This window comes from Bombus impatiens, unplaced genomic scaffold, assembly GCF_000188095.3.
Source record: "Bombus impatiens unplaced genomic scaffold, BIMP_2.2 scf_0166, whole genome shotgun sequence".
NCBI classification, from domain to species: domain Eukaryota; kingdom Metazoa; phylum Arthropoda; class Insecta; order Hymenoptera; family Apidae; genus Bombus; species Bombus impatiens.
This window is the reverse complement of record NT_176585.1, coordinates 300,566-327,737: the sequence shown is the minus strand read 5'-3', so window position 1 is coordinate 327,737 and position 27,172 is coordinate 300,566. Positions and strand designations below refer to the sequence as shown.

Below are 27,172 nucleotides of genomic sequence, written 5' to 3'. Positions count from 1 at the left end.
CTATTTTCTCGCTAAGAAAAGAAAGAACTTACGAGCAAGTCATTTGTTTCTGAGGGATTGAATATCAATCATATACCGGTGTAACGAAATCAAAAAATCTATGAGTGAAGCTCATCAATCTTAAATAATCGTAATAATCGTAAATAATCTTCTTGGGTTTTTTAATTTTCAAATATTTGTACGAATGGACAGAAATATTATAGATAAATTTGCGTGACTATTAACGTTACAAACTGTTTAATGCTTTATTCTTGCAGCTAATAAATCAATCATTTCTGTAATTACTAGAATCAATATTTTGTAGACAAAGTGTTTTCTACGGAGATAAATGTTCGCATATTATTAAATTTGTTTTTCATCATATCGCTTCAATCATAATTATTTATGCATGGTAAATTTACGTTCATATTAAACGACGGTGTTACGCCACGAGGCTTACCACAGGCTGTATTTCTAACCGTCGCTCGCGGTCCTACAGTGTCGTAGACAGATCGTCTTATCTGCCAGACGGAACATATACAATGTATCGACGAGCGCATAGTTGTCTCCAAGCAGCGAGTTCTAGAAACGTTAATGTCGTATGAAACGTTAATGTAGTGGGAGTCGTCTCCCAGAGAAGACAAAGAAATGATCGAAGGCCAATCAGTCCCTTCTGAAGAGTCAAACGTTATACATCGAGAGGTCTGACGATTAAAATTAAAGTCGCATAATCTAACGAATTCATTGAGAGATATCGGTAAAGTCGGGCGATTTTCTGCAACATATTTACTGTATTCATTGTTAAACAATTTGTGACGTGTTCATTATATTATTTTTAAATATTGTCAAATATACTATTTTATGTTAACCTATTAATACAGTGTTAAATTCATTTGATTAGCAGAATCGTAGCAATAATTTACGCCTCTCGTTGACGCATTTTCCTAGCGACCGCGTCTCTCCGCGAACATCGTAACAGACGGTATTTTTTTTACCGTTAATTATAATTTAAGGATGAAAAAGATGAAAATGTTCTTAAGTGAAACGACGTTTTAGTACGGGAAAGATATAAATCGAAATTAAACGAAATTTCGTACAAGGAAGAAAGGAGAGCACAGGTTGCGTTAAGTAGGGACAGTTTTAATTAGAATCACATTTGATAGTGAAATATACGCAGAGCAATTGAGTTGGTCGCAACACGGCTCTGTTGAATATTTTAATTGAGTAATTAGAATCCCCTGTTTCCCTTGGCTTCGTTCTTCTTCTGTTCTCCGTACCCCAATATTCGTTTCAAAGGACGAACTGAATTTCCTGCTCCCAATGCTACGTAGGACGGCAAGTGCTGATTAGAAAAGGGGGAAACAAGCCGGTTCACCAGGACATTTATATCCAGTGACCCCTGTTGAATTACTAAAACGCGACCGATATTTAATTACCCCGACTCCATTTGCCCAAGCGTTAATTTTAATTCAATCAATTAGCGGATTACGTGGCACTAACCGTCGAATATTCCTATGAAATTAGCTTTTATTAATCCTACTAAAATAATATGAACAATATCCGAATCTATTCTATTACATGGCTATTGACGCTTTGGGTATTAACTAAATGTTCTAAACGCTAAAGAATTTATAAATTTATTCGAAACGTGTACGAAGCGTATAAATTAACGATGGATTAATAATTAAACTAAAGCAGCAGTTATTATTGGAATTATTAAAATTATACCAGTAATATGTTTTATTATTTGTTAGATATATTAATAGATATATTTACTGTTATTATTAACATCAGAAGATCTTCTACGAGTTTAAAAGAATCTTGTCATCTTCCCTTATAATAAAGAAATGAAGGAATTAATAGCTTTATAAGATTCGGCAATGAACTGCAATTTTATCATTTGACTTTTGACTTTTCCTGTTCTGTTATTATTCCAATGTCCACGTGTAACTATGATTATAACAAGTAGAGAGTTATACTATTTGATGTCGTATACTACATCGTATTTTGACGATCATACGATTTGACATCGTATACTATACGATGTCTGACAAAAGAATGCTACGAGCACTTCAAAGAACCTAAGATTATGCGAATCGATCGTTTTGTATCATCGGCGATGCTTTAAACGTGAACGAGAAGATCGAGAAATGTGAGAGATGCATCAAAATCGTCGATTGCATACACAGGCACCGAGTTTGTAAAGGAAACGGTAATACGAAAATTCTAGCCGGTAGAAGAAAAAAGAGAAGCAAAAAAGAGGACTTTTGAAGGCCTGGCAATCGTATAAATAGCCAAGGTTCAGGCGTATAGCTGCAGTGAATCGGTGGAAAATCATAGAGCGAAACGGTTGAAAGGAGATCCTTCGGCAATGCTCGAAGTGAATTCAATGCCGAAATCAACGATACGATCCTGTAGGAAAGAATCGACGTCGTAGTTCTAGAGCCAACTACCAGTTTCGAATAGAAACTATAGGTGCCGTACGGAAAACTCCGTCATGAAACAAGAAGTGGGTAACAACGGTGCATCCTTTGCAGGCATTCGATCGTGCTCGCAGGTATTTACCCTTTGAAACGATCGTTAAAGAGAAAGAGAGAAAACGCGTGGACTAAGTAAATTTGTTCGTAACTTGGAACTATTCATTTGGAAAAAGTTATAACAATGCGGAAAAAGAGAGAGAGGGAGAGAGAGAGAGAGACAGAGTTTATATCATTAGAAAAGCAGAACTTCGCGAGGTTCTCTAGATTTCGTCGATTTTTCCTACGTCAGATTGCAGGCGAGCATTGTTCAGAGCTTCAATTACGATTTCTTATCTCTGTGTGATGCATTCCATTGAAATTACAAGGCACGAACACGGACGAAGGAACCGACGAATTTAAGGGGTCGGTTTGCGTGTCAGAGCAGAATACGTACGCTGACTGGTATTACACCATAATTTCACTGCGCTTTTTTTTCCTCTTGCTTCACCACGCGACGCGGTACGGTACGAGGCTTTCCGTTGTTCCTTTGATTACTTCAGACCACCCTCCTCCTTTCTCCCGTCCCTCTTTTTCCATTCTAGCCCGCTTCTTCCCCGTTCATTTCCGGGACGACTCTAAATTCACGGACGAGGTAAACGATAGGAGCGGGTCGAAAGGTATCGCTGGCCGTGCTTTTGGCCAACTTCGAATCTAAGGGGAAGATCAAATAACTGAACGTACGTGCTGTGACTAGAAGCCACCGAAATTTGGAGAATCACCAAACGGTCAGAGATTGCGGTGGACCCTGTGGAACACGTTTGTTTAAAACACAGTTTCCTTGTTTATCGTTTCTGTGGGCAGAGAAAAATCGAGAATAACCAGTAGAGCAAGATTGCCATATAGTATCCTTGGAAAAATTCTCCGGATTTTCCTGGCTGTATTTAAATCGACGGCATTCATACGCGTGCTACGTGGCAGATACTGCCCGCATAAATTCAAATTTGAATAAATTTGAATAAACGCACCATGGAGGAACGCGTAAAGAATATTTCTCGCGTATCGTCCCGGCTCGTTTCTTCGTTCGTTCATAACTTCCTATTTCGAGAATCAGCGATAGTTCTCCCGGATCAGACGTGTGTTTATTCGTTCACCTTGAAATTAAAAATGGCGGACCGCAATACGAACATGTTAAGGTAAAAAGGCGCTACCGTGCATAAGTTATTGGCACCGCAGATTATTAGACAAATTAATCCAACGCCTCTTTTTACATAAATTTGTCGGTTCTCATGTTAGTTCAATCTGAGATAGAAAGAGTGGAAGAGAGTGAGAGAAGGAGAGAAGACAGATAAAACTAAAATTTCTGGAATTTTTAAGATATCTCTATGTCTGGTTCGTACGTCAAGTTCTGATATATCGACGATCTTCCCAAGTATTCCCTGGCGCAGGAATCCGATCGATAGTCACTCTTTTTGGTCCATTTCCGCGTGTGCGGAGCAAAATTTCTCCTCGTGGTGCTCAATAGCGCGTCCCATCGACATTCGTTTCGCCGGACGCTTACAGGTTTTCCATTTCATCGGCCTGCCACGGGACACCATTAAATCGACTGTTCCGTGATAGTAGCGAACAACCATGACCATGGCGAGGGATGGACGGTCGTGACGGTAAATTAATTTCACGACAACTAGTCGACGCTTCGTTATCGGCTGCCAATCCCTTCCGTTACTCCTTCCTTCCCCGGAACGCATATCAATATCGTCTGGGATATCGTTGAGCGATTTCCAACAATTTCGCGTCTGCCTTGTAACAATTTCAATTTCTGCCCCGACGAAATCCCATTTTACCCGTGGAACACAATGGGAAATTTTATCGAGCGCCATAGCTCTGTCTCACTCTTTCCGTTCGCGTTCAACGCACCCTCAACCCCCGTCGACCGTTTCGAGCCTCGTTCGACACAGCGCCGTTTTTCCACCGTTTCCACCCACTCTCACGGGATTATGTTAATGGCGATTCCCTCATCTCTGCGTTCGACGAAATCCTGGTTAATGGCGAATCGAGTGATTCATATAAATCAGCTACAGCGTAACCTAATTCGGCGGAAAGATAATAGTCACCATTTGTGACCCCTGAAATCGTTGGATGGTTGTTGAGTTATGAGAATGTTTTTCTTTCTTCGGTATATATCATTTGGCAAACTCCAATAATAAATCCGAGATGGAAAGGATCGGTGAAAGTGACTGTTGCGCCATTATGACACGGTAGCTATATATCATACGCGTTTATTTAATCCGACCAAGAACGAAACTTCATTCACGCCCAAATCACGTTGATCTGGTGTATAATGAAGTGGTTAGCGAGATAAACGTCATCATAATGCGAAGCATAAATTATGTTGATCGGAGATCAAGTACAACCAGTGACAAAAGTCTGCATATAACCTGAGTTTTATGTAGGTCAAATTATTTTATTTCGCCAGAGAACCGTGTACATTTTCATGGCTGCATAAAGTGGCTTTGTATTTGCTCAGTATATTAACGTATTTCCGGGAAGAATTAAAGGAACACGAGACATTTAAGTCGCAGAATTTATGAAACGAAATTACACCAGTAATTACTCAATCTTTAATTTTGTCAATGTCAAATAAATTGTAAAATTATTTTCAAAATTTAAAGTACATATCTGAGTTTAATTAATAGAATGTTTAATATTAAAGATATTGTTAAAACAATATTGACATCATTTTCATGATATCTCAAAAAGTGGTACATGTAAACTTTTATAACTGGTTGTATCTGTAGGTTGAAATAATTTACTTCTCACATGAGAGCCTTTTCACGCAATTGTACCAGTGTTATTAATAAAATTTTACAAGCCACAGGTTTCAAATTACAAATATTAATAAATACCCTTGCATAACAGTGACAAGCTTGATAATGAAATGAATCAAATTCTAAAATTAAATTTTGCAAAATATACATTATCTGACCTATTTGACAAAAAATAGCATAAAAAATTACAAACTTGTAAAAGAGGTATTTATACTAAATGATTAGTTGACAAATTACCTATTATACAAGATCGTACTGTTATATTATTTTCACTGTTGCATTCATGATGAAATTACGATAGAGTCCGTTTTCGTGTACCTAAATCGAAGGTCAGTGAGGCTAAGGGCGAAGCAGGGATGGAAGCATGCCACAGGGAAGCCAGGCATTCTCGAAATTATTAGTTGGCGAACTATTTGCATTAACGGTGGATCAAAGAAGAAGACGATGGGCTGTCCTGGTGCAACTAACACGGTATTTCATGAACGTTAACCGTGATTGCGTACCACGGCCATACACAATACCGTGACGCATTAGTATTGCTGGAAGTTCATCCTTAATCAAGTGCTTATTAGAATTACCCGCGTGCGCGTCAGTGTGTGCATTTGTGTGTGTATACATTTCTGTTGGTAGAAAGCGAGTCGGCAACAACCAGCTCACTCAAGAGGTAGAACTTTTGATGTTGCAAAGCAGCTGCATCGTCTAACCTCGTTTGAACGTAAAGCTCGAAGAGTTTCCATATTCATCCAACTTACTTTGACTTTGCGAGAAATACTCACGCTCCTCTGTTGCCGCGACGCCTTGTTAAATAAGAATAGATTTCTCCATTATTTATGCGCTTCTGCGGGAAAATTTCACCGTTTGCGTTCGTATAACTGCGAAATTTTATGCTCTCGGAATATTTATTGCGATTTCTAGGTGATGCACCTAATATAAATACGCCTCTCTTAATAAATATTAAAATACTTGCTACTTTGATACGGAATGTAACAATCATACTATATTATCGAAATAAAAACGAACGATCGAGCAGAATTTTATATTCGTGCAAGATAGCGATCTAAGATATTGATGCAATAAATGTTGGTAAAATTATTCGTAAGGATTATAGAAAAATAATAATTCACCATAAAAGAATAGTTTGCATATCACAGTATTATAACCATACACTTAGATATTCGACGATTGAATCATGAGATCAATACTACGTGTAAAAAAGGCTAATCAATGTTCCAGTTGAATATCGTTGTTTATTAAATAACTTGTGTGCTTTAATTACAAATTTATTTACTTACCTCCGATAATATGTTGCACTTCACTTCGATTTTAGCTGAGCTGTGTAAATACCACGTCACCATTTTGAAAGAGTTCGATTAAAACTACAATATATGTGAATACACAAGTATTATAGGTAAGAATATACTCATACATACATACATCCTTGGATGTTTCTCGCGACACGCCATCTGGTACGCCAAGGTATAACTATCGTCATTACTAAACGTGTCTCGGCCTCGGTATGTTTACATTTAGCGCGGCTAGATTCTGTTCGCGAGAAAAAATTGTAAATATACAACGAATGTGGGTTTCACGTCGCAAATCGTCTTCAGTTGCCGGTTTCACTGTGCGGCGCAATCAACCTCTTCGGTATGAACCTCTTCGCTCGTTCGCGCGTAGTATTAGTTGTCGGTCGCGTGCAATAACGATTGCGTAGTGTAGTGCCTACTTTAATTGACGTTTCTACGGAAGAAGTTAGGGAGAATGCAGTGGAAACGATCGAAATTATGGTAAGTTTTTCGCAAAAATTATCGCATCAAGATACCGCGAGTGTATAGATATTCAATATACAATTGAATCAATATACAATATGGCGGAACGAATGCTCTCGAAAAAACATACTGCGTACATACACACATATTACGTACTTTGCTAACGTAGTTTGATTTTGACGCGATATGATGTATGTGTCGTTTACGATGCAAGGAACACACACTGATATATTAACAGCAAAAACTGTTACCGGAAATTGCTATGTAACATAACGATCGATAAACAGCGTTCGTTTATGGAACAACATCCGAGTTAATCTTTCCGATACGAAGTTCGTTTGTATCTACACGTACGTATCAGTTTTTCCCAGTGAGATAATAAACCTTGAAAGTTTTAGCAATTACCTAATAATCAATAGAATTCCCTCCGAATCTTTAGAATAAAGAAGAATAGATTCAACGAAAAGATAATTTCCTTAATGGTATTGTCCATACTCTTTGCAGGTGGATCCAGCTTGGCGAGCGTGGTCGCCGGAAGTAAACCTTTGAACAAGCCAGATTTCGACGACATCGCCCCACGAAATGTTACTGCCATCGTTGGTCAAACAGCGGAATTGAATTGCTTCGTGAAGCATCCTGGAGACAGAGTAGTAAGTGACGACTTATTTTTCTAAAGGATATTATAGCGTCCACCATTCTGGGGCTGTCTATGTAAATATTTATCTACCGATGATCGCGGATCATACAATTTTTCGATATAAATCAAGCGAATCGTTATTTTTTCGTGACACATTGATGCTGCATAAATCATCTGAGCAAATCATATAAAATAGCCAGCTTAATGAATCACTTTTTCCGGGATATTCCTGTTATTCGATAATATTCGCGGAAAAACTAGTAGATAAACGTTTATCGTTTATCGTCAAAAACATTTCGAAATCGTTAGAGAAAATAAGAGAAGGGGAACATTTTCATTTATATTTCATGGTATTTCATTTATCGACTAATTTCATGAATCAATATACTCACTACGGTTGGCTGATTGTATACAGTTGTATTTTTCCTTTGCGTAATCCGTACATCAGGAACGTTTACAATAATTGTATAAATACAATCGGGAATAATTTTAGGCGGGACGAGAAAGGTCCGATAGGATCGGCCAAACTTTAACGAGCCGGTACCAATAATTTTCTAACACAATACAGTTCATTAAATGCCGGAGGGAGAACTGTTAAAATCGGTAGGAACAACAGCGAACCAAAATCTTCGCATAATTATTGGTATTTATTCATTAGCATACGTACCTATAAACTGTATCAATATGCGTAATGACTAGCTTTCGTCCCGGACTCACGTCCGTGGAGATTGTGTAATATTTACTTATTGCCGCGTACACGCATATTGTTGCTACATTTTCCGGTCACCTGCTCACGGTTCATGAGATTCGCGTGAATTATTAATCATCGCAGAAATTAGGGGAAATTAAGATAATAGACACACCTCGTTTCTAATTGTGGACGCTGTAAGTTAGTCTTGATTCAGCGAAATCAAGTATCGTCCGTACTGTATAATTTCATCGATAGAAAAGAAAGTTTGATAGATAAAAATCGTCATTTGTTGCCACGGCCGCTATCGCTATAAACTATAAATCCTATTGCCTTCTTTCGATGCTCGTGAACGACGTTCCGACAATAAAAATCACCTTTCTTTCGATAGCGGTCGTCGTGAATTCAATTACCTTACACTACAGGGCGAATCCATCAGCCAAAGACTATCGCGTTCCGCTTTTATACGATGTTCACTACGACCGATGTCTCTTTGACATCACGTGTTCAACTCGAGTCTACTTTAACGCGTCACTAAACGTCCATCGGGTTAGCAGCAAGAAAGACAGCCCTTAAATCTCTTCTTCTCCTTGACTCGCATTCTCGAATCTGTGCTGAATACTCGACGTCCGTGTATGCACGTAAATACATACATGCTTCCCTGTACTTGTCAATAGCGGCGTGTCTGTCTTTAGCCCGTGCTGCTCAAGCACTGTCTTTAATTGCTGGACAGGAGAGTCTCTAGTAGCGGAAGAAGCAAGTGCAGGTTAGACTAGGATTGCCAAGTGATCACAGGGTGACTGTACCTTCGCCAGCGGCAAATGAACCGATCAGGTATTCTCAACCAAGTGGTTACAGAGCCAAGCCCCTTTCTCTCTATCAATACTTGGCGTACTGTATGCATACATGAGATGTAGAAGCGTGTGCGGCGAACGCAAATGTAGAGGTTACGGAGATGAACAAAGATCAAAGAATATATGTTAAATAGTGAATTAGGAATTTTTAGTCGGGTAGAGGATTATGTAATTTTTGGAAATTTTAAAAATGTTATAGTACGTAAATAAGGAAAGTTATATTAAATTCAACTTAATTTAGTTTTTAATTGTCATGCAAAATATAGTAGTACAAGTTTATGTTTAAATCCTCTATAGTAGAAAAAATAGAAATATTTTTAACATAATTGGTCGAATATACGAGTGAACATTTGTCTATTTATACGTCCATCGCTGTGTATTGAAGAATGAGTTAAATGATACAGCCGGTGCAAAACCGAATATTTTGGATTATACTATCGAATTTTATGCAAAAATTTATATTTTTCTGAATACAAGTAAAGGAAAAGAGCTTTATAGTTTACTTTGAATATTTAACCTTTGCACATTCTGTACATATTTGAGTATTTAAAATTCTCGTAAATTCATAAATATCCGTAATATGAGGTATAGAATGATAATACTTAGTGATCAGTTTCGAATGAAATAAAATCATTCCTTAGATGATAAGAAGGAGTACAGATGCTTTACATTTTTGCTTAAATACCTTTCACGCAGTCGAGATTTTTTTATCCTCCGGTTCTTTTTCCATGCTTACCACGCCGTTCAATTTATTGCCTCACTGCACGATCGTATACATTAATTAATTTTATTAAAAACTACATAATTTCATGTTGTTTCTTCCTCATTAAGTGGTAAACCGCTTTCTGTAATTCACGAAGGGCGTTATTCTCTTTTTACTCTATTTTCACGTACACTTTTCTTCCAAGTAACCGTACTTCTATTTATTCTGCATCGTGTTTAAGGTGCATTAGTAACACCGCGAATTGTCGAGTGAAATCTATTCGGTACTTATTAGGGTTATATATTAGCCTGAATAATGCAGTAGGTTTGATACGGTGATATATGGGCTTCTTAAAATTCTCCTGGAAAACTGTTGCTTCGCGCTAGATCACTGTTCTCTCCTTCGTGAAGAAAAATAGTGGAGGGGGTTGCATCTCGTTTGCAACCGGAGGGCAGCAGCACGATTGTAACGTGCCGGCTCCACGGAAGTGATCTGTTTAATCGAGCCCTTCCCATCGCATGTACCGGCGCAAATAGTTCGAATGGCTTAGGCTTAATCGTGTACGATGTACACCAGCGTGATGCTAGTCCGCAGAAGGAATTCGTGATGCGCGTGGCAAGAGTGACCATTTAATTATTCTATCTAGTCGGTTCGCTTTTTCCCCGCTTAATCAATCGTTCGCTACGCATATTCATCGACTTGTTTTCTATTGGAAACAGTTCGATCGTTCGCAAAACATTATCTTTCCTGTCCGTCGCGTTAACGAACACAGGAACACACACGATCGATCGATAGAACGTAAACGTTTCGGCGTTTTGAACGACCTGGGAACGTTAATTCACTGTCCAAACGATATTTTCGAAGGAAAACGAAAAAATACGCGTTCTACGGAAATATTTCGAGCATTAGACGAATGCATTTGTAAATAAAAATCAGAGTAATTATAACGGTTAGAGAAAGTATTAGAATCTTTTACGAGTACACTGTGTTCTATGAAACATGTTGAAACTTCACTAGCATTGTGATGACATTCAATCGGCATAGTTATATTGGTGAACTTTAAAACAAATATGAAATTCCACTGAAATGTCCAGTTGTCATGCCTTTTTTCTACAATTTTTATATAATTACCATAAAATCACATATAGATTGCAATTTCTTTTTTTTTCTATTTATTATCTAATCTAAACTTAACTCAAAGCCTACGTCAAACTTGAATTTAAACCTAAAAGATATATTACATGATATAAAAGATACTTTTATATGTATCTGCGAATCTGAAACTTATAAACGATATTACTCTGAATGTTGACCTGAATAAGAAAATCAATAAAATCGACGAAATATGTTCCTATGTAATTATCAAAATCAGTTTTGTAATAAAAAGTCAGACGGTTTATCGAGGCATCCGAGACGAAGTGTAGTCACGTGACACTCCCTGGCGCTTGTGTAACTCCGATAATTGATTTAGCGGCGGATCAGGAACGTAATACATATAACTGCTTTATACCAGGGGCAGGAGGGATCCGTTTAAACTTAGTTTAATTAAACCGTGGATTTATTGGGCGTCGCTTGATACGTACACACGAAGATACGGATGCAGTGTCTAGCGACAAGGGGTCCACGTTCAGTGTACCCGGTTTCCGAGGGCTGGTAGGGGTAGCTACGCCGTCGAATGAAATGTTGCACGTGTTTGCAGCCGTGTGCGTGTGTAACACAGGTATATTTGTATGCGCACACCCGCGATAAACGAGATAGTGAATCCTCCAAGTGATTCCGGCAGAGATAGGCATTGCTGATAACGTCAATTGACATAATGGCATCGATGATGTAGGATACAAATGTCAGCACGAAGAATCTATGGAACATGGCGTAACGACACGGAGTAAATCATAAGAGCGAAACGAATAATCGTGGAACGAATAGTCGTGGAACGAAATGTCGAGGAATTAGTTAGGATGGCATATTCAGTCAGGTGAATCGTAGTTTAACGAAGGACAGACAGCTCTTGCTAGCTCGTTGGAAATGGTAAATTGGCGTAGACGACAAGGGCGTAGTTAATTGAGATGAAGGAGTTGCCGGGGAAATTGGGTTGAAGTACGACGACCGGTTGTTTTGTGTCAGCTGTTCAGCACGGATGCCCGTGGAGTTTCTTCTGTTTGTCATCGATCACACGCCGTGCACGACTTTAGGGTGAAATAATTGTCTTCGAATATATTTACTTGTTCCTGGCATTGTTATACATAAGGAGAGTTTGCAATGTGAATAAAAAATTCTGTTTGGTCGAGATGGATTTGTGGAGAATATTTAAAGAGATCATATGTGCATTGAAATATTTACACAGCCAGGGCAACGTTTTAGAGAGGTAAATCTAATCGACGACAACTAATTATACGAAATACCAATTACAGCGAGGCCGATCCAAGAAGTTTCAATCATCTCGGACGGGCGTAATGTACCCTGTGTTGGAGACGAACCGTTTGCAGTAGATATCTTATTAGCACTATGGTTACGTTCATTAAAGTTCAATGAACAAATTAATCGATCGCTGTCGCTCGCATAAAGCGGGTTTCGCCTCTTCTATCGAAACGCTAACTAAAGACATTAACAGGTTAATTGCAGTAGTGCGTATGTCATTGTCCAAAACTATCTTCGACCATTGTTCATTAAACACGATCTAAAAATATTTTCAAATTATCGCTCATCCTAAAGTTCATAAAAATTCTTTTCATATTACTAAAAACGGAATGTCTTTTATAACACGCTCCACGCGAAGTTTAATTAAAAGAAAGAAGTATGAATAATAAAGGAAGCAGAGGAGTGCCTTCCTCTGGGAAGAACTAGCCAGTATGAAACAATGAATATGCTTTGTTGGCCGCAATCCGGCCAGGAAAAAATTTCCAGTTTCCGCGAGCCACCTGCAACCTGTGTGCCGGACACGGTCAGTAATGAACAAAGAAAATGCAAGTCAGCACGCTGGTGGATGTAGGAGAGCAAAAGGACGAGAGGCAGCAGCTTTCGAGCAGACAGATGTTATCTTTGGACAGGCTGCTTTATCATAATCCCTCTAACCGTGGCAAAAAGGTCTCCTCGTCGTTTCTTCTTAATTACCCGTCACTCTGCTCTCGTGTCTCCTGGAATCATTAGCCGGGCTAATTAATAATCGAAGATGATCGATCGACGAGAAGGTGGTTCGGTGTGGCCACCATCCGGGGATCGTTGCGAGGTAGAGGAAGCAGGAAGTTGGCAGAAGCGGCGAGCGACTTTTAATTGCGGTGAATCCAGGAAATTGTTTTCCACGCCGGTGAAATAAGCCGGGACATCGAAGAACGCCACGATGCGGAAGGGGAAAAGAGGGGAAGGGTGGACTAAGTCCGATTTAATCTCGTAATCGACGCGTCGGCTCTCCGACTAAAGGGACAGAGAGTCGAATTGAAACAATTTCTGTTGGAAGAACCGAGAAATGCAATCGTCAGCGAGCCGACTGAGAGACACGGGATTCTTCCTTCCTAATCCCCGCCTAGGACGAGTGTTTGCGAACGAACGGCATTCTCGAGGATTTCTGGACTCTCGAGGAAAGCTCACCGGTCCCCCTAGTCTTTCTCGATTACGAGCCTCTGTCCTACGGAGTTTGCACAGCGGTCGGAGGATCCTGTCCATCTAGGAGCACCACGCGAGACACGCCCACTTGCACGCCACCGTTCATTTTCAATAGCGTATATTTGCGGATTGGAGGACGAACGAGGACCAGAAACCACGAGGAGTGTTAGTATCCTTTAATATACGAGATACATATATGTGCAGGTACAGTCATCGTTCGACGATTCTTCTAATACCATGGGCAATGAACGCGGGTGGAGATTGGAACAATAACATAGTAGACTGTGGGGAAGGGATCAGGGGATGACGAGGCGCAATCGAGAAGAAGCTTTTATCTTCTATCCGGAGAATTAAAGGAGTACCGTCCGTCTCGGTCAAACGATTGCTCTCAATTAGCTTTATCTGTATTTACGGTGGACGGAGGTGAAACGGACACGAGGACCCCGCTAGCTGTTTGATTCTTCGGGAAACTGGGATAGTGAGAATCCTCTTCGTTTGCAGTTAAAAGAATCCGAGGGTAATCGCCGAGAGGCCGTGAATTATAATTCCCAATTAAAACCGAGTAAATGCAGTTAACAATTCCTCTTCATCGACGAACAAAATCGTATTTTCCAGTAGAATTGATACCAGACAATAAAATATAGGATGCAATATGAAGTTAAAGGCACGATAGTAACAAGTAGTAACAAGTCAAACTGATGAATTCCATTTGTTGTAAATTTTTTAATGTTAATACCTAATATGATTAGAAAGCACAAAAATGTAAAATTTTATCGGGACGGGATTTCTGTGAACACTGTAAACGTTTAATTAATGCATCTTAGATACTTTCAAACGTATGTAGATATAAATAGAATATAAAATCATCAATAAAATAGATTATAAAGCGAATGGTGTTGAGAAGTACAATGTACGAAGAAAATAATCCATAATCGCATAATTACGTCCTTATACGAACATTATTATGAGATTCTCTTCAATCAGCTTTACGACGGCTTAGCGCGGATAAAAAACTAAAAGCGGCCATTACGAATTCGCGAAAGCTGCTGGACAAAGTGCGGCATCTAACAGAAATTACCGGGTTGACGCTTAGACTGATTGTGGGTGTGATCGACTAAATTTCGTCGATCAAAGTGGCTTTATTGCCGTTTCTATCGACTCTATGGACGAATTGAATTGACGTGGTTATTGCGGTTGCGAATCAAGGAGACACGAGCAGAACGAGCCTGTCGATGGAACTCGAAAGGACGCATGATGTTGCCTTGCTAGAGATTCGATCGGAATGATAAGCAAACCCCCTTGTTTTGTTGAAATCTGACATGTGACAAATTGCAACGGTGATAGGTACATGTACTACGTGCTAATTTTATCAAGCCTGGAAGATAAAACAAAGTTGTGAGATTAGATCTTGATGAAAAGAAATCGTCCATTCTACAATAGGTTCCTTTGACTTTGGGCGATTTTTTTACATTTAGGAAAGTTTGGAAAGTTTCTAGATGTTTAAGGAAAGTTCAAGACGCAAAAATGAATACGATGTACGTAATACGCGAAAATGTATTAAATATTGAAATTCCATTTTTTTTTTTTTTATTATATTCATAAAAATATGAATTTGCATAAGTATCCGCAGTGTAATAATGACGCTTTGGAATCACGTATAGCAGAGCTTGCGTAATAAATTTGATAAACTGTGAAGGATTGGTTTAGGAATCCTAGTCAATTTAAATTTGAGAATTTGAGGGTTCGAAAATTGAAATATTTTGATATTGGAACATTTGAATTTGAATCTTCAGTCATTGAAGAAAACCGGTCATTGTGTGATAGGCTTCACCTGGCCTTATTATTGGCACAATTGAAGAATTCACAGAAAGTTCATTAGGGCAGATGAAAAAGAAACGTATTTTTCAGTTGTAACAAATAGCCGGAAGATTGACTTTAAATGCGAAACTTCTTTAAACACTTGGCGAACGACGGTACGCTTCGTTAACTCGAGTAATCTTGAACCGAGACTTCTCGAGTTATCAAACCATTCTGAGAGCTGTCTGTTAAAGGCGAAGGGAGTCATTTTCCGTCGCATGGACGATGAAGTCTCGACAAAATTATTTTCTTTCAGCCTTTTATTGCCCAAAGCTCGTTCAGATTCACCCGTTTCGAACCATTTCACGAGCACTGAATAGTTTCTTTCTTTCATTTCTTTCCTTTTCCTTCGTTCTATCGGTACTTATTTATTCAGCACGAAATAACATGGATAAATGATAAAGCGTAATCAAATCTTATTTCACTGGCTTTCGTGGAACTTGTGACTTAACAAAATGAAACGCTTCCAAATTCTTCCTGAAAACTGCTCTTTACACGTTCCTCCGAGACGCTACGAGTTTTTGATTTGGCCGTTAAGAATTTTAAATCTATCATAACCCACTTTCCTACTGCAAGTTGTATTCGTAATACATCACAAAGTCTCCAATTTCAAAGCTGGCTGTCGTAAACATTTATCGCCAAGAAACGAACCCATTCAACATTTCCAGTTATTTTCTCCTTCAGAATATTCTCGAAACTTTACTATTCACTCTGTTTATGAATCGGGGATATATAGAAAATTGTACGATTGATAGAAGATTAAATTTTCATTAACATTCCAATGTCATGCTACATATCATAAACTTTGAACAAATTAAATTTTAAAAAGGCAATAAATATACAAGCTGGAACGTACGAAACGTTACAAGATGTTTTTCATTATATAGATTCATAAAATGGTATATAATTTTCCTGAGAGTTGACTTAAGAAACTTTTTTTTAAGAAAAATCTCATATTCGATTGTCTGAATTATTTTGTTTGTAATATAAGTTATTATTCTTTTCCCTCGAAACGTTCTCGAAACTTTGCTGCTCTCTGTCTATGAACCACAAATACACAAAAAATTCTATGATTAGCAGACAAAGAGAAAAGCGCAATTTATCAATAGGGATGGTTGACTAAGGCGATGGGATTCCGATAATTATTTTTCCTGAAAAAGAAATTATTATTATCTCGAGTAAAAAACCAAATCTGTCGTAGCGTGATCTATTAAACCGGGCAAAATGAGCTACGTCCTCGCTGGTGGATATCGAAAGAGGAGAGTTGCGACACGAGCCATAGAAAAAAAGACGCGGAAGCTCGAGTCGAGGGTGAAAGAAAAATGGAAGGGGGATGAGAACTGACGGAGAATGCTAGGCGTCGATGACGGTCGATGCTAAAAATGCCTTCCAGCTTTTATCAGCGGGTCGCAGACATAATTTAAGAGGGGGCACTATTAAAAATGTGGCCTCCGGGACTAAAAAGGAGAGAGTCTATGAGACATCGTTCGCGAACGCGGGAGGCTATTAGGAAAAATTTTTGAAGTAGGTAACTCTCCTCGTAATGAGTTCGTCACTTTGTTCACTCTCTTCTATTCGGGTAAAATGATGGGGTCTTAATAATAATCGTTTTATCAGCATCTGCTTTTTACAATATAATGGAAGCCATGTTCGTTAATGATTGATACGTTCGTTGTATTCATCTGGATAGATTTCAATTACTTGCAGAGTTGCTGGGTACAGTCAGTCACGAGAGTCTACTAACATATTACAAATTTTATAAATATTATATATCCTGTATATTTTATTAAAAAAAATTACAAAACTCTATTTGGTTATAGAACTAGTTACGTTCACATATCAACGATGTACAATAATTTTGTATTTCCTCGTTAGTGTTAAAATGTTTGCAGGAGGAATGAAGAAAAAACATGAAACTCGTAAAAGATTTAGGACGAATTATTAATAATTAGAAGATAGTTAATGTTATCAATATTAAGAAGGATATTTATAGAAGTTTGTAATTAACAGATAGAACGATCAAATGTTATTTTTATAAATGTGCATCTGATTCCAACAGATAAAATATTCAATTCCAAATGTAAGGAGGTGTATGTAAACTTTTGCGCCTGACTGTAAACGTATGTACGAATATACGATACAGAAAGTGAATCGGTATACGCATTGAAAGACACGTTGGCCATTCATTAATAAAACAAAATTAACGATGTCTTGATAATGAACGTATCGCGATAATTTATGAAATATTACCTTTTCCGGCGTTATAAAAGAATATTAGTGGCTCCTTCGTGCATATTTCCTCGTCCATTAAACAATTAATTAATCCACAATACAACGGAAAAGAATTTTAGTTGCCAAGCGGATTAATTTGACATTGGTTCGTTTCCTCGCATATCAATTCATCAATTTCACGCGAAACGTTTGATTCAGGATTGACGTTTGAACAATTTTTACATACTCCGCGTACACGGTGCACAATAAAAGTTGAACTATATTGTTGGTGATTCGCCGATGTTCATTGCGCGCCGCTCGTAAAATATATACGAGATGCCATAGAATGCCTTGGGATACTTGAAAAATTTTCACGATAGCATGCTACGTTCTTCGCTAGAAACAAAACGAGCTCGCTCTTTTTCATTCCCCGAGTTCTTCACGATACATTTCTCCGAGAAAAATAAAATTTACGCTTGATCTCCGACTTTTCTCATTATCATTCCCGCTGTATCGTTCGTCTGCTTCGACCACGTCCTAATGCACTATGGTATAAAGAAAAGACGAGGGAGAAAGAGGAATCTTATATAACTGAAACTGGTAAACGACAAGAAGCAGAAAGGATTGTGGGTATTGTTGTCAACTGCGGCTGTGTAAAATGTTACGCGATACCGGTTGACTAGGTAAGAAAAGCCGGTATCAAGCAGCCAGGCTGGACTAATCGTATCCGCTATCCGTATCCTTTTGTTGCGGGTGCTAGTCTAATGATACGGCCATTGTGCCGGGATTCAAGCCACAGAGATACGAGAATCTTTTCTTAATGGAAACTCGATGTAAGACTGACGCCATCCAGTCGAAATCGTGACGATCGTAAGAGTTAATAGAACGTGACTTTACAGCGGAGGAAATGTTCATTTTTATGCTTAATAGCTACGTCTTCTTCATTCAGTATATTAATCGCTTGCTTTACGATTTTATCACGAACGAGCTTTAGTTGATCGCTGCTGTAACAGTGTCAAGTGCAAAATATATTTGGAGCGTTGTACATAATTATCTCAAGTTTTGCGAAAAACAGATTTAGCGAATGACTTGTGAAAATGTAATACTATACGCTGCATCAAATATAAGAGGATTAAAAAAGTGCATTGAAAATTTAAGTCAAAGTTAAATTTCACTACAGGCAAAGATAAATTCAAGCTACTGAGAATTTCATTTAGAAAGGTACTGTGTTAACGTAATGAATAAAAAATTTAGATTCTTTTGTTTTCTTTTAAACTTTAATGTTTTATGCAATCTGTGTTTGAAATTGAAAAAGGATTTGAAAAAACCACACAGCGAAGTATCATTCTTACGTATCTAACCCGAGATATTATAATTCCGCAGGTGTGTAGAGTATTACAGAAGGATTAGTTGCTACGGTTTATTTCGCGATACAAAGGGACAGGTATTAATTTCTTGTCTTCAGTTTGTTTTTCATACAAAATAATACTTTCTGCCTTGGTTATTTACGAGTAACACGGCACTCTACAGATTTGCCAGATTAAGGGTGGGTCCGCCAGCTATAAATTAAAACCTTAAGCTCGTCTCTGCTTCTTTCTCTTTCCTGTTGAAACTCTGTCGAGGATCCGTGTAAGTATCCGTTCCCAGCGTTTCTACCGGAACTGGTCGGGTTCAAGCGGTTTTATTCCGTTCAAGATTAATTGCGAACTGACGAATGTTTTCTCTCTAATGTAAAAAGAAAAATAAAAAAACGAGGATTCCCTTTTGTACTCTGTAGCCTTAGAAATCTGACACTCTGACGAATTGATCCGAAAAAAATATAAAACAAAACATCAAATTGTTCGCAATTTCCGAAACGAACTTGAATCCGATCGCAAATTCAAATTTATTTCTTTAATTTCAAATTCAACTGTGATTTTATACATCAAACAATGGTGAAACGCTATTGTTACAAGTATGTGACAGCCGCTGAATTGACCGTTAAAACCAACATGTGCTGTGGCGGAAAATTAATCCACATTTGCTGGAAGAATAATATTTTATATCATATAATATATATAATATTACATTTTATATTATGTGTAAAATATTATTTCCAATATCTTTCTGTGAAGCCCTTTTACGAATTAATTTAAGGATAGCGGCAATTAGATCTTTATGAAATAGCCACTCATTTAACAAAATATTCGATAATGCGAATAGTGGTGCAAAAATCAGGAAACTGTTAGATAATAAAATTTTATATTAAACATTCAAAAGTGAAAGATTAAACAGAAAGTCATTTTGATTAAATAGAAAGTAGATTTGTATACTACTGCATAGTAAATAAAATATCACGTAAGAGAAGGAACACCGATATCATACGTAACAGTACAACGAAAACTACCTAAATACTTCACAGGAGCGACTGATTTTTGCAGCAGTCTGGTCCGCAACTCATACATTCGGTTGTTGCCTCGAAATCTGGCAGCTCTTTTGCCACCTCGTAGCTCATTAGTCGTCGATAAATGAATAAGTACACCGTTGGCTCTATCGGCTCGTTTAAATTTCGGTTCGTGTTGCCATAGTTTGAGAAAAAAGGAGAAAAACAGGGAAATAAAAAAGGAGAGGGAAGGAAAAGTAACAAGGTACCAGAACTAGAACGTTAGGTAGCCGTGGCGAAGAACAAAGGCACGGAAAGAAGAACTTAGGCGCATAGAGTTAATTAACGTTCGAAAGTCACGGGTCAGCACATTCTGTTCGTTAATTGAACCGATCCAAGGGTTTGCCTTTGGTGAATAAGGTTCGGCTCTAGGGAAGGGGGCCAAAGTGCACGGGCAACACTTTTCCGCGGGTAGAGTACACCAGGCGTCGTAAGAACTCTGGAAACAATCGGAGAAGTTCAATCGCGTTAAAGCTAACTCGAAAACGGTTGCGCAGCTGCGAGCCCTTGGATAGGTTTTGTGTGGATGTTTAAGAGGCTTTGAGTAAAATAAACTTCTGATCGGGCTGCGATATTGAATTAGCTAGCAACCTGGGACTTGGTGTTTTATGACGAGTTCCACTGCATTCAGAACCCGGAGACGCTTATACCTGACAACTTTCGTAAAGTTACCAAGGTATTATTATAAAACAGGTATACGTATTCAGAAACGCAATACGCGTTGGTGAATGATCCTATTAATTTACGACAATGGAAAGCCGGTTAGAAACTTGGACACGTACAATTTTTTCAATTTCTTGTCCTACGAGTTCTTTGTCAATGTTTTGAGATCTTACGAAGGTTGTTTTTAACACGTTTATTGCGTACAACTTTTAGCTTACATTGTAGAGTTACATACAGTCTCAGGTTATAGGTACGAATTTCCTGTGTGTATGCTTATCGATTTAACGTGGAGAACATTAACTGCAAGTCAGGAAATTGGAGCAGAAATTTCGTAATAATTTGTATTGAACTTTTTCGAAGACCAGAAGAAAATATTTTTTATTCTTTATATGGAAGTAATTCAAAAATTCTTTGTCAATCAATCATAAATTGATTCAAACAATTTTTTGGATACTTTAAAAAAATATATTGTATATCGTTGGTCTTTCCTTTTATAAGACTCGACGATGACTTGCCACATAAAAAGCTTATATCTTTGAAAGAAATTGATAACTACGTATGTTATACTAAAATACTCTCTTTTAATTACTAAATAACATTAAAATGAAATTTCCGAAAAAATTACTTATTGGTACACGGGATCGCAGATAAATTGAACGAATGAATGAAAATCAACAGCTGACGTGTCAAATGCCGATCAGATACGACAACGATATCGTACCATAACAATAGCTTTGGTTACTCCCTTTTATGCTGTTGATTGATGACATTAAGTAGCTTTCTTTTATTCGTCCGCAGCTACTACCCTTCCAGCAGACGGTTTTTCAATGGTGACTGATTCGCCGGTGATTAATGTCAGCCGTATCTTCCGCCGGTTTAACGATATAACGCGGCGGTGTTCATTTATTACGGCGACGCGCGTTATTTACGATCAGCGCAGTACTTAATACTATTTCCCCGGAAGTGGCTTTCCTTTCGGCGGATTCGCGGGCCCGCGTTTACCCAGCGAACCAGCGCCTCGACCTCTCGAGTGTTACGTAAGCAAGATTTATCGATTCGGCCTGTTTCTTTAACTTTTACCGTCCGCTCGTATTCCGTCCGTTGAATCCTTAATTTACTATCAATTCCGCGTTATGAATTGTACTCTGTGGCCGCGTGACGTCTTGGCTAACCGGGTTCTGTCCTGGCAGAGAGTGCAGATAAATCATGGCGGCTGTATACGCAAAATCTTGCTGGTTATTATTTTTCAGTATGACTGGCGGACCTTGCCATCGAATATTCACGCGATTGCGCAAATAAAGGGGATGTAATTCTTCTTTGAAATTAAACGCCAGACAGCAGGGCGAATAAAAAGTATTTATATGAGAGAGAAGCAGGAAGTAGAAAGAAGGTTCGAATAGTTCGAGTAGGTGCAATAAATTCGTAGAAAAGCAGGAAGGCAAAAGAAGAGTTTGGGCAAAGAGGGGAGCGTCTATTGACCCGTTTTCCAATTGTTATCGGTGTTCCGTGTAAGCTCTTCCGTCTGTTGAGAGCATTCCCGTTGCTGTACCGTCAACACTTCCGACGAATCGACGGAAACGAACAACGAGGAAAGGGGTGAACGTTCGTTTCTTCGCTGATTCCACTTAATTGGCCAGTTAGGTCGTGGGTGAAAAAATAACCTGGGGTGGAAGAACAGGAAGGGAAGATTTACGAAGTGTCCAGGGAAGCTTGGAAGAAGCAATTTCGTTGAGAGATGCCTGGACACTCGAATCCCGCCCGCTTTTCTAACCCCGTTGACAGGTGGTGCAAATAGACAAGGCAAAAAGTTTGGCGTATCTTGCTTTACTAAATCACACAACTAGGAAACTGGAACATTTACCGAAACTGACCTATCAATCGAACTATCAAACATCTAGCAAACTGAAACGTCTAGGTTCACTCTAACTAAATGTTTTGTTTAGAGAATTCTTTTTGCTTATCCTTTTTATTTCTTGCAATTCGTTATACGAGATTCTTTTATCGAATCGTTCCCAGTTCGAAGATTTTCGCAGCTTCGAGCATAATACATCTGGAAATCGTAGCTTCCTTCGATTATAAACTCCCCCGGTCTCACGTCGGGTGGCTCGTTCATTGCTCCCAGGACTCATCGGGTTGTCTTTTCCAATTCTGTCCTGCGAATCATCCCCTGGCGCTCCGAAAAGGAAGAGATTATGGGGTCGCGAAGAGGGTGAAATCGAAAACAGACCAACAAAGAAAGAAAAAAGACGGCCGTGAGCGACGCAATCTCGCGCACCGTGGAAACGATACGAACGTTAGACTGTTGGAAATCTCCTTCGGGAATCCTCGCCGCGGGACACCTGCGCTCCTAGATCTTCGAAGAAAAATCCACGGGAGAAGTTCTGGATCTGTCTGTGTGGTTGGATGCGCGTGAACAGTGAAAATGGAAAAAGTAAAAGGGAGAAGCAAGGGAAGAGATATTCGAATGTTTCGACGTCGATATAGACGATAGAACTCGACGTTCAGTGACCGTCTGATCGATTTCTCGATCGTTCTCGTCGATCGTGGGTTATCCGTGACCTGATTCATGATGTGTATCCCTGAAAATGGAATGTGGACATTGTACTCGATCTTCTGGGCATTTTTGCTCGGCCACGATTCGGAACGCATTATTGAGCCGTACGTACATTTGTTACTAGGAGGGGCAAGAGATCGACAAAATTCGATTCGCGGCTGTACGACACTTGGGAACGATATTGTTGAGAAAATCGAGACGCGAGAGGGGAGCATAGATTGAATCGTGTCTTCGCGAGTGGCTCGCTGTGTCATAAATTCGTCGGAAAATTGAAAAGTTTAGTAACAATAGATATGCGTTGGAAATACATGGTATCGAATGGGAAATGATAGGTAAGCGGGAATCGAGAAGAATCGGTGCAGGATACGTCTAAATTACGATTCAACGCGAGCTCGAATATTTCAATGTGAATTCAAACTGTAATTTGGATATTTGAATTCGAACTCTTGTGCCTGATCGTGTTTGGGTTCGAACGTAAATTCGATTTTGAATATTTTAATTGAAATTTTTGTGTTTAATCGTTTGGGTTTCAATTTAGATTTCAATTTAAATTTCAATTGAAATTGTTGAACGCGTTCCTACGGATTTTAATCGAATTCAAATGAAGCAAATAAAATATGTGACATCTTCGTTGAAACGCTACATTTGTTTCTTTCATGGATAATTCGAAAATCGGTTGATAAGTTCATTATTATGGCAAAACTGAAAAGTAGAATGAAGGCGTCGAAGAAAATTGCGTTTTACGTTCAAGATCGCCGTCGGTGCTAGTAGATTATGGTAGCTTCATTGATAGCTTCATTACGGTCTATATGATTTTAATAAAGGTGGAAGCAATTTGAAAGTTTAACAGAAGCGCAACTCCAGCTTTAGAAACTTTCGATATTTCAGGGATAACGATCTTGTTGAAACCTGGCGTGCTAGGCCAAACCCCGATTTAAAGGTTAAAGAGGCGTGAACTTACGACAATTGGATGCCACTGGCAAACATATGGCGTTATTGGAAAAAGTTTCGAATATCAGTTACCCTTTCTTACTTTACAAAAAGATACTTGTTCTTTTGCACTTTCTGTTACATATAATTTCAAATATCTTCAGATCGCTATTTAAAACTGGAAATTGAAGTATGACATTTGCATTAAGGAAACGACATGAAAAAATATATAATACTGTGGGATAGTGTGACGTCAGGGTAGGACGTGGCGTGAGGGGTAATTGTTTATTAGCGTTGTCAAGATATGTTAATGTTGTCAAGGAGTGTTGTGAGCGTTACCAAGGTATGTTAAGGGAAAAATGAGCATGGAAAATGCTGTCAGAGTTGAATTTATCGTAGTCGTGTGAAGTTCTTTGTGTTGTTGTGTCGTAGAATTATTAAGAAACGAATACGCGAAACGCGGTATTATATTCGATTTCGTGTGAGTGCAACGATATTGTATTTTTGATACTGTTTTCTATAAACTTATAACATAACATTCCTACAATACAAAAATATTAAAGTTCGCGGAACCACACTCTTCTAAATTCGTAAATTTTTACGAAAAATTACAAATTGATCATTTAGATACGTTCATTCGCTTTTAATTATAAAGTTCTCCAATTCTGCTCGTTTTAAATCATCTACTAATTTCACAATTAATTCGAAATTAACGAATTAATTTGCTTCAAGGACGATTTCGTCTTTTAAAATTATACTGTACCACCAAAAATGCACAGAATTGCACTGAAAGTTTCATAATTTTTTGATTTCCCCTAACTTTCCTTAGAAGGTAGGGAAATTCTAAATTCTTCTCCCTCTTTTACATTCTTAAGTGATACGAAACCTGTAAGCATTCGAAACCTTTGAACAAAGTTAAGAGTAATGGAGCAAAGCAGATTATGGAACGTAGGAGAAAATGATAAATTAAGTCTTCTCCTACAAGAATATCGTAATACGAAATAAAAAGAATAAAATACAAAAAGTATGAAAGCTAAAGCCACTCTCTCGCGTAATGAACAGAAGGGTACAAAAGGAATGCACGATCAGGAAACTTCACTTATTCACCCTGTGAAGAGTCCAGTCCGTTCTAGTTTGGTCTGTCAGTTGCAACGTGCAGCCGCAGTGTCTGCTTCGCGTTAGTTTTCGCTGGCAAATCAGTCGCGCGTCCACGAAGATTGTTCGCGCGATTATTAACGGTGACGGGCGTCGCGGACGATAAGAGGAAAAGGGTGGAGATTGACGGGCGAATCGATCGAGCGTACATGTAAAACGGAAATTCGTCGATGCGTGTAAATGTCCAGTGCTCGAGGTAGTCAGTAGAGACAGCACAGAAGGATCGGAGGAAGAGAGGGGAAAGGAACGAGAAAGTGAGATGAAAAAAGCGTGGAGTCCATCAGGAGAGGGTCGATGGAGCGCGATCGGAAAGGCAGGCAAAAAGGTGGGGCAGTTGGAGAGCGTTGGAGGCAGCCCAACATCCAGACAACGCGAAATAACATTTTCAATATTCGCTAGGAGCTTGCGCGAACAAACTCGTCGCCGTCAACTTTTCCTCGAACGTTCGCTTGATTTTTAATTTGATACGAATCGAGTTCGATCGAAGCTGGACATCGTTGCAGTTTCACTCACCCTCTTCCCAGATTTTTTTCCCCCTCGCAACTTTAGTTTCAGAAACGAACGAGTCTACGAATGGGGAATGCGACGCGGTTGAAAATTCTTCGCAGGCCGGTCACGAACCACGAGATCGATACTAAGCCACTTTGATACCGACCACGGAAGAGGTCAAAGTTTTCCGAACGAGGACAGGGGACAAGTAGATGCAACGATACGTAGAATTCTCGATAGCCAATGGGGTGTGTATGAAAGTTTCTACGCTCGGTAAAATCCACTTTTTCCGATCCGTTTTCTATGGGAACTCGCAGGACTACGTTGCCTCGCGATAAGCAAATTTAATTTGAACCCCCATAACGATCACGTGTTCGTGATTATTAACCGCAAAAGCTGATTCAGAAAGTTCGCCAGTTGCGGAGAATTCAAAGCTGGTATCTGTTGCGAGAAGCCGGTGGTTCGCCGAATAAAGACCTTTCGTAGCAAATCTCTCGAAAGAAGTATTTCCACTGGACAAGTTCGAGCGACTGCTTATTGCTGTCTTTTGCAACTTGTCTCGAGATCATAAAACTTGACTCGGCAATGAAAACATTCAGATACTCGGTTGAATTTGTAAAACCGCTAACTGAGAAACTTGAAGACACCTCCAGAGGGACCGGAGAGAAGCTAACAGAGTTTCTACGTTCCAGAAGCAACGATCATAACTTCTGCTACGTATTACCAGTGAAATTTGTATTTCGAATTGAAAATCTGACGAATCCAAACGAACATTGAAAGACCAGGCGACGTAGTGAGAAGAATACGGAATCAGGTCCCGCGGATGAGGTAAATGGAGGGAACAGAAGAAGAAGGAGATGGAGGGTGAAAGGATGAAACAACTAAGGAGCAGAGAAAAGTCGTCGAAGGAGGATAAATTCATTGAAGTGGATAACTGCATTGTGCCAGAAACACTGCAGGAACACATCCGATTATTGGGAAGACGGGATTTCGGCATTTCTTTACCGTTTGGCCGGATTCCAGGGGATGTTGTTTCCTGTCGTCGGAGGCCGCTGGCTCGGAAGAATCGGTTCGGTTATTGAAATAATGCACTTTTATTGCTCATCGGAAGCCGATGGCGTGCAGAGCTACCTTCGATCTCTGTGACTACGCGATGTACATATTGTACATAGGCCATGACTGGTGTAGAAAAGTATGCGGGTGAATAAAGCTGCGCCTCCGGAAATACCGCGTGATGTTCCACCAAGGGGAAACCACGAGAGAGCGAATTATGCACGCTCAACTTTATTTCTTGATGCTCCGGACTCGGCTAGCATTGGCTTTGCTTTTTGTCTTCTTATCCGGCAACGAGTTCCCCCGGTTTCTTCGGAAGAATCTCGT

The 27,172-nt window shown here is 39.1% G+C and overlaps 1 protein-coding gene and 1 long non-coding RNA gene across 6 annotated transcripts in view; one reads left to right on the top strand and one right to left on the bottom strand.

The window, feature by feature from the left end:
- The window catches only part of LOC105680443, a 32,167-nt gene extending 25,261 nt beyond the window's left edge, over positions 1-6,906 (bottom strand). Inside the window, exon 1 of the long non-coding RNA XR_001102107.3 lies at positions 6,556-6,906. This is a non-coding gene — a long non-coding RNA (uncharacterized LOC105680443). The remainder of the gene's footprint in view (positions 1-6,555) is intronic.
- Positions 1-27,172, top strand: part of LOC100740132 (basement membrane-specific heparan sulfate proteoglycan core protein) — a 180,890-nt gene that overhangs the window by 76,143 nt on the left and 77,575 nt on the right. For all 5 annotated transcript variants that reach the window (XM_024366012.2, XM_003487606.4, XM_024366013.2 and 2 more), the window contains exon 3: positions 7,534-7,679. In XM_024366012.2, coding sequence (XP_024221780.1) covers positions 7,534-7,679 — 146 coding nt within the window. The remainder of the gene's footprint in view (positions 1-7,533; positions 7,680-27,172) is intronic.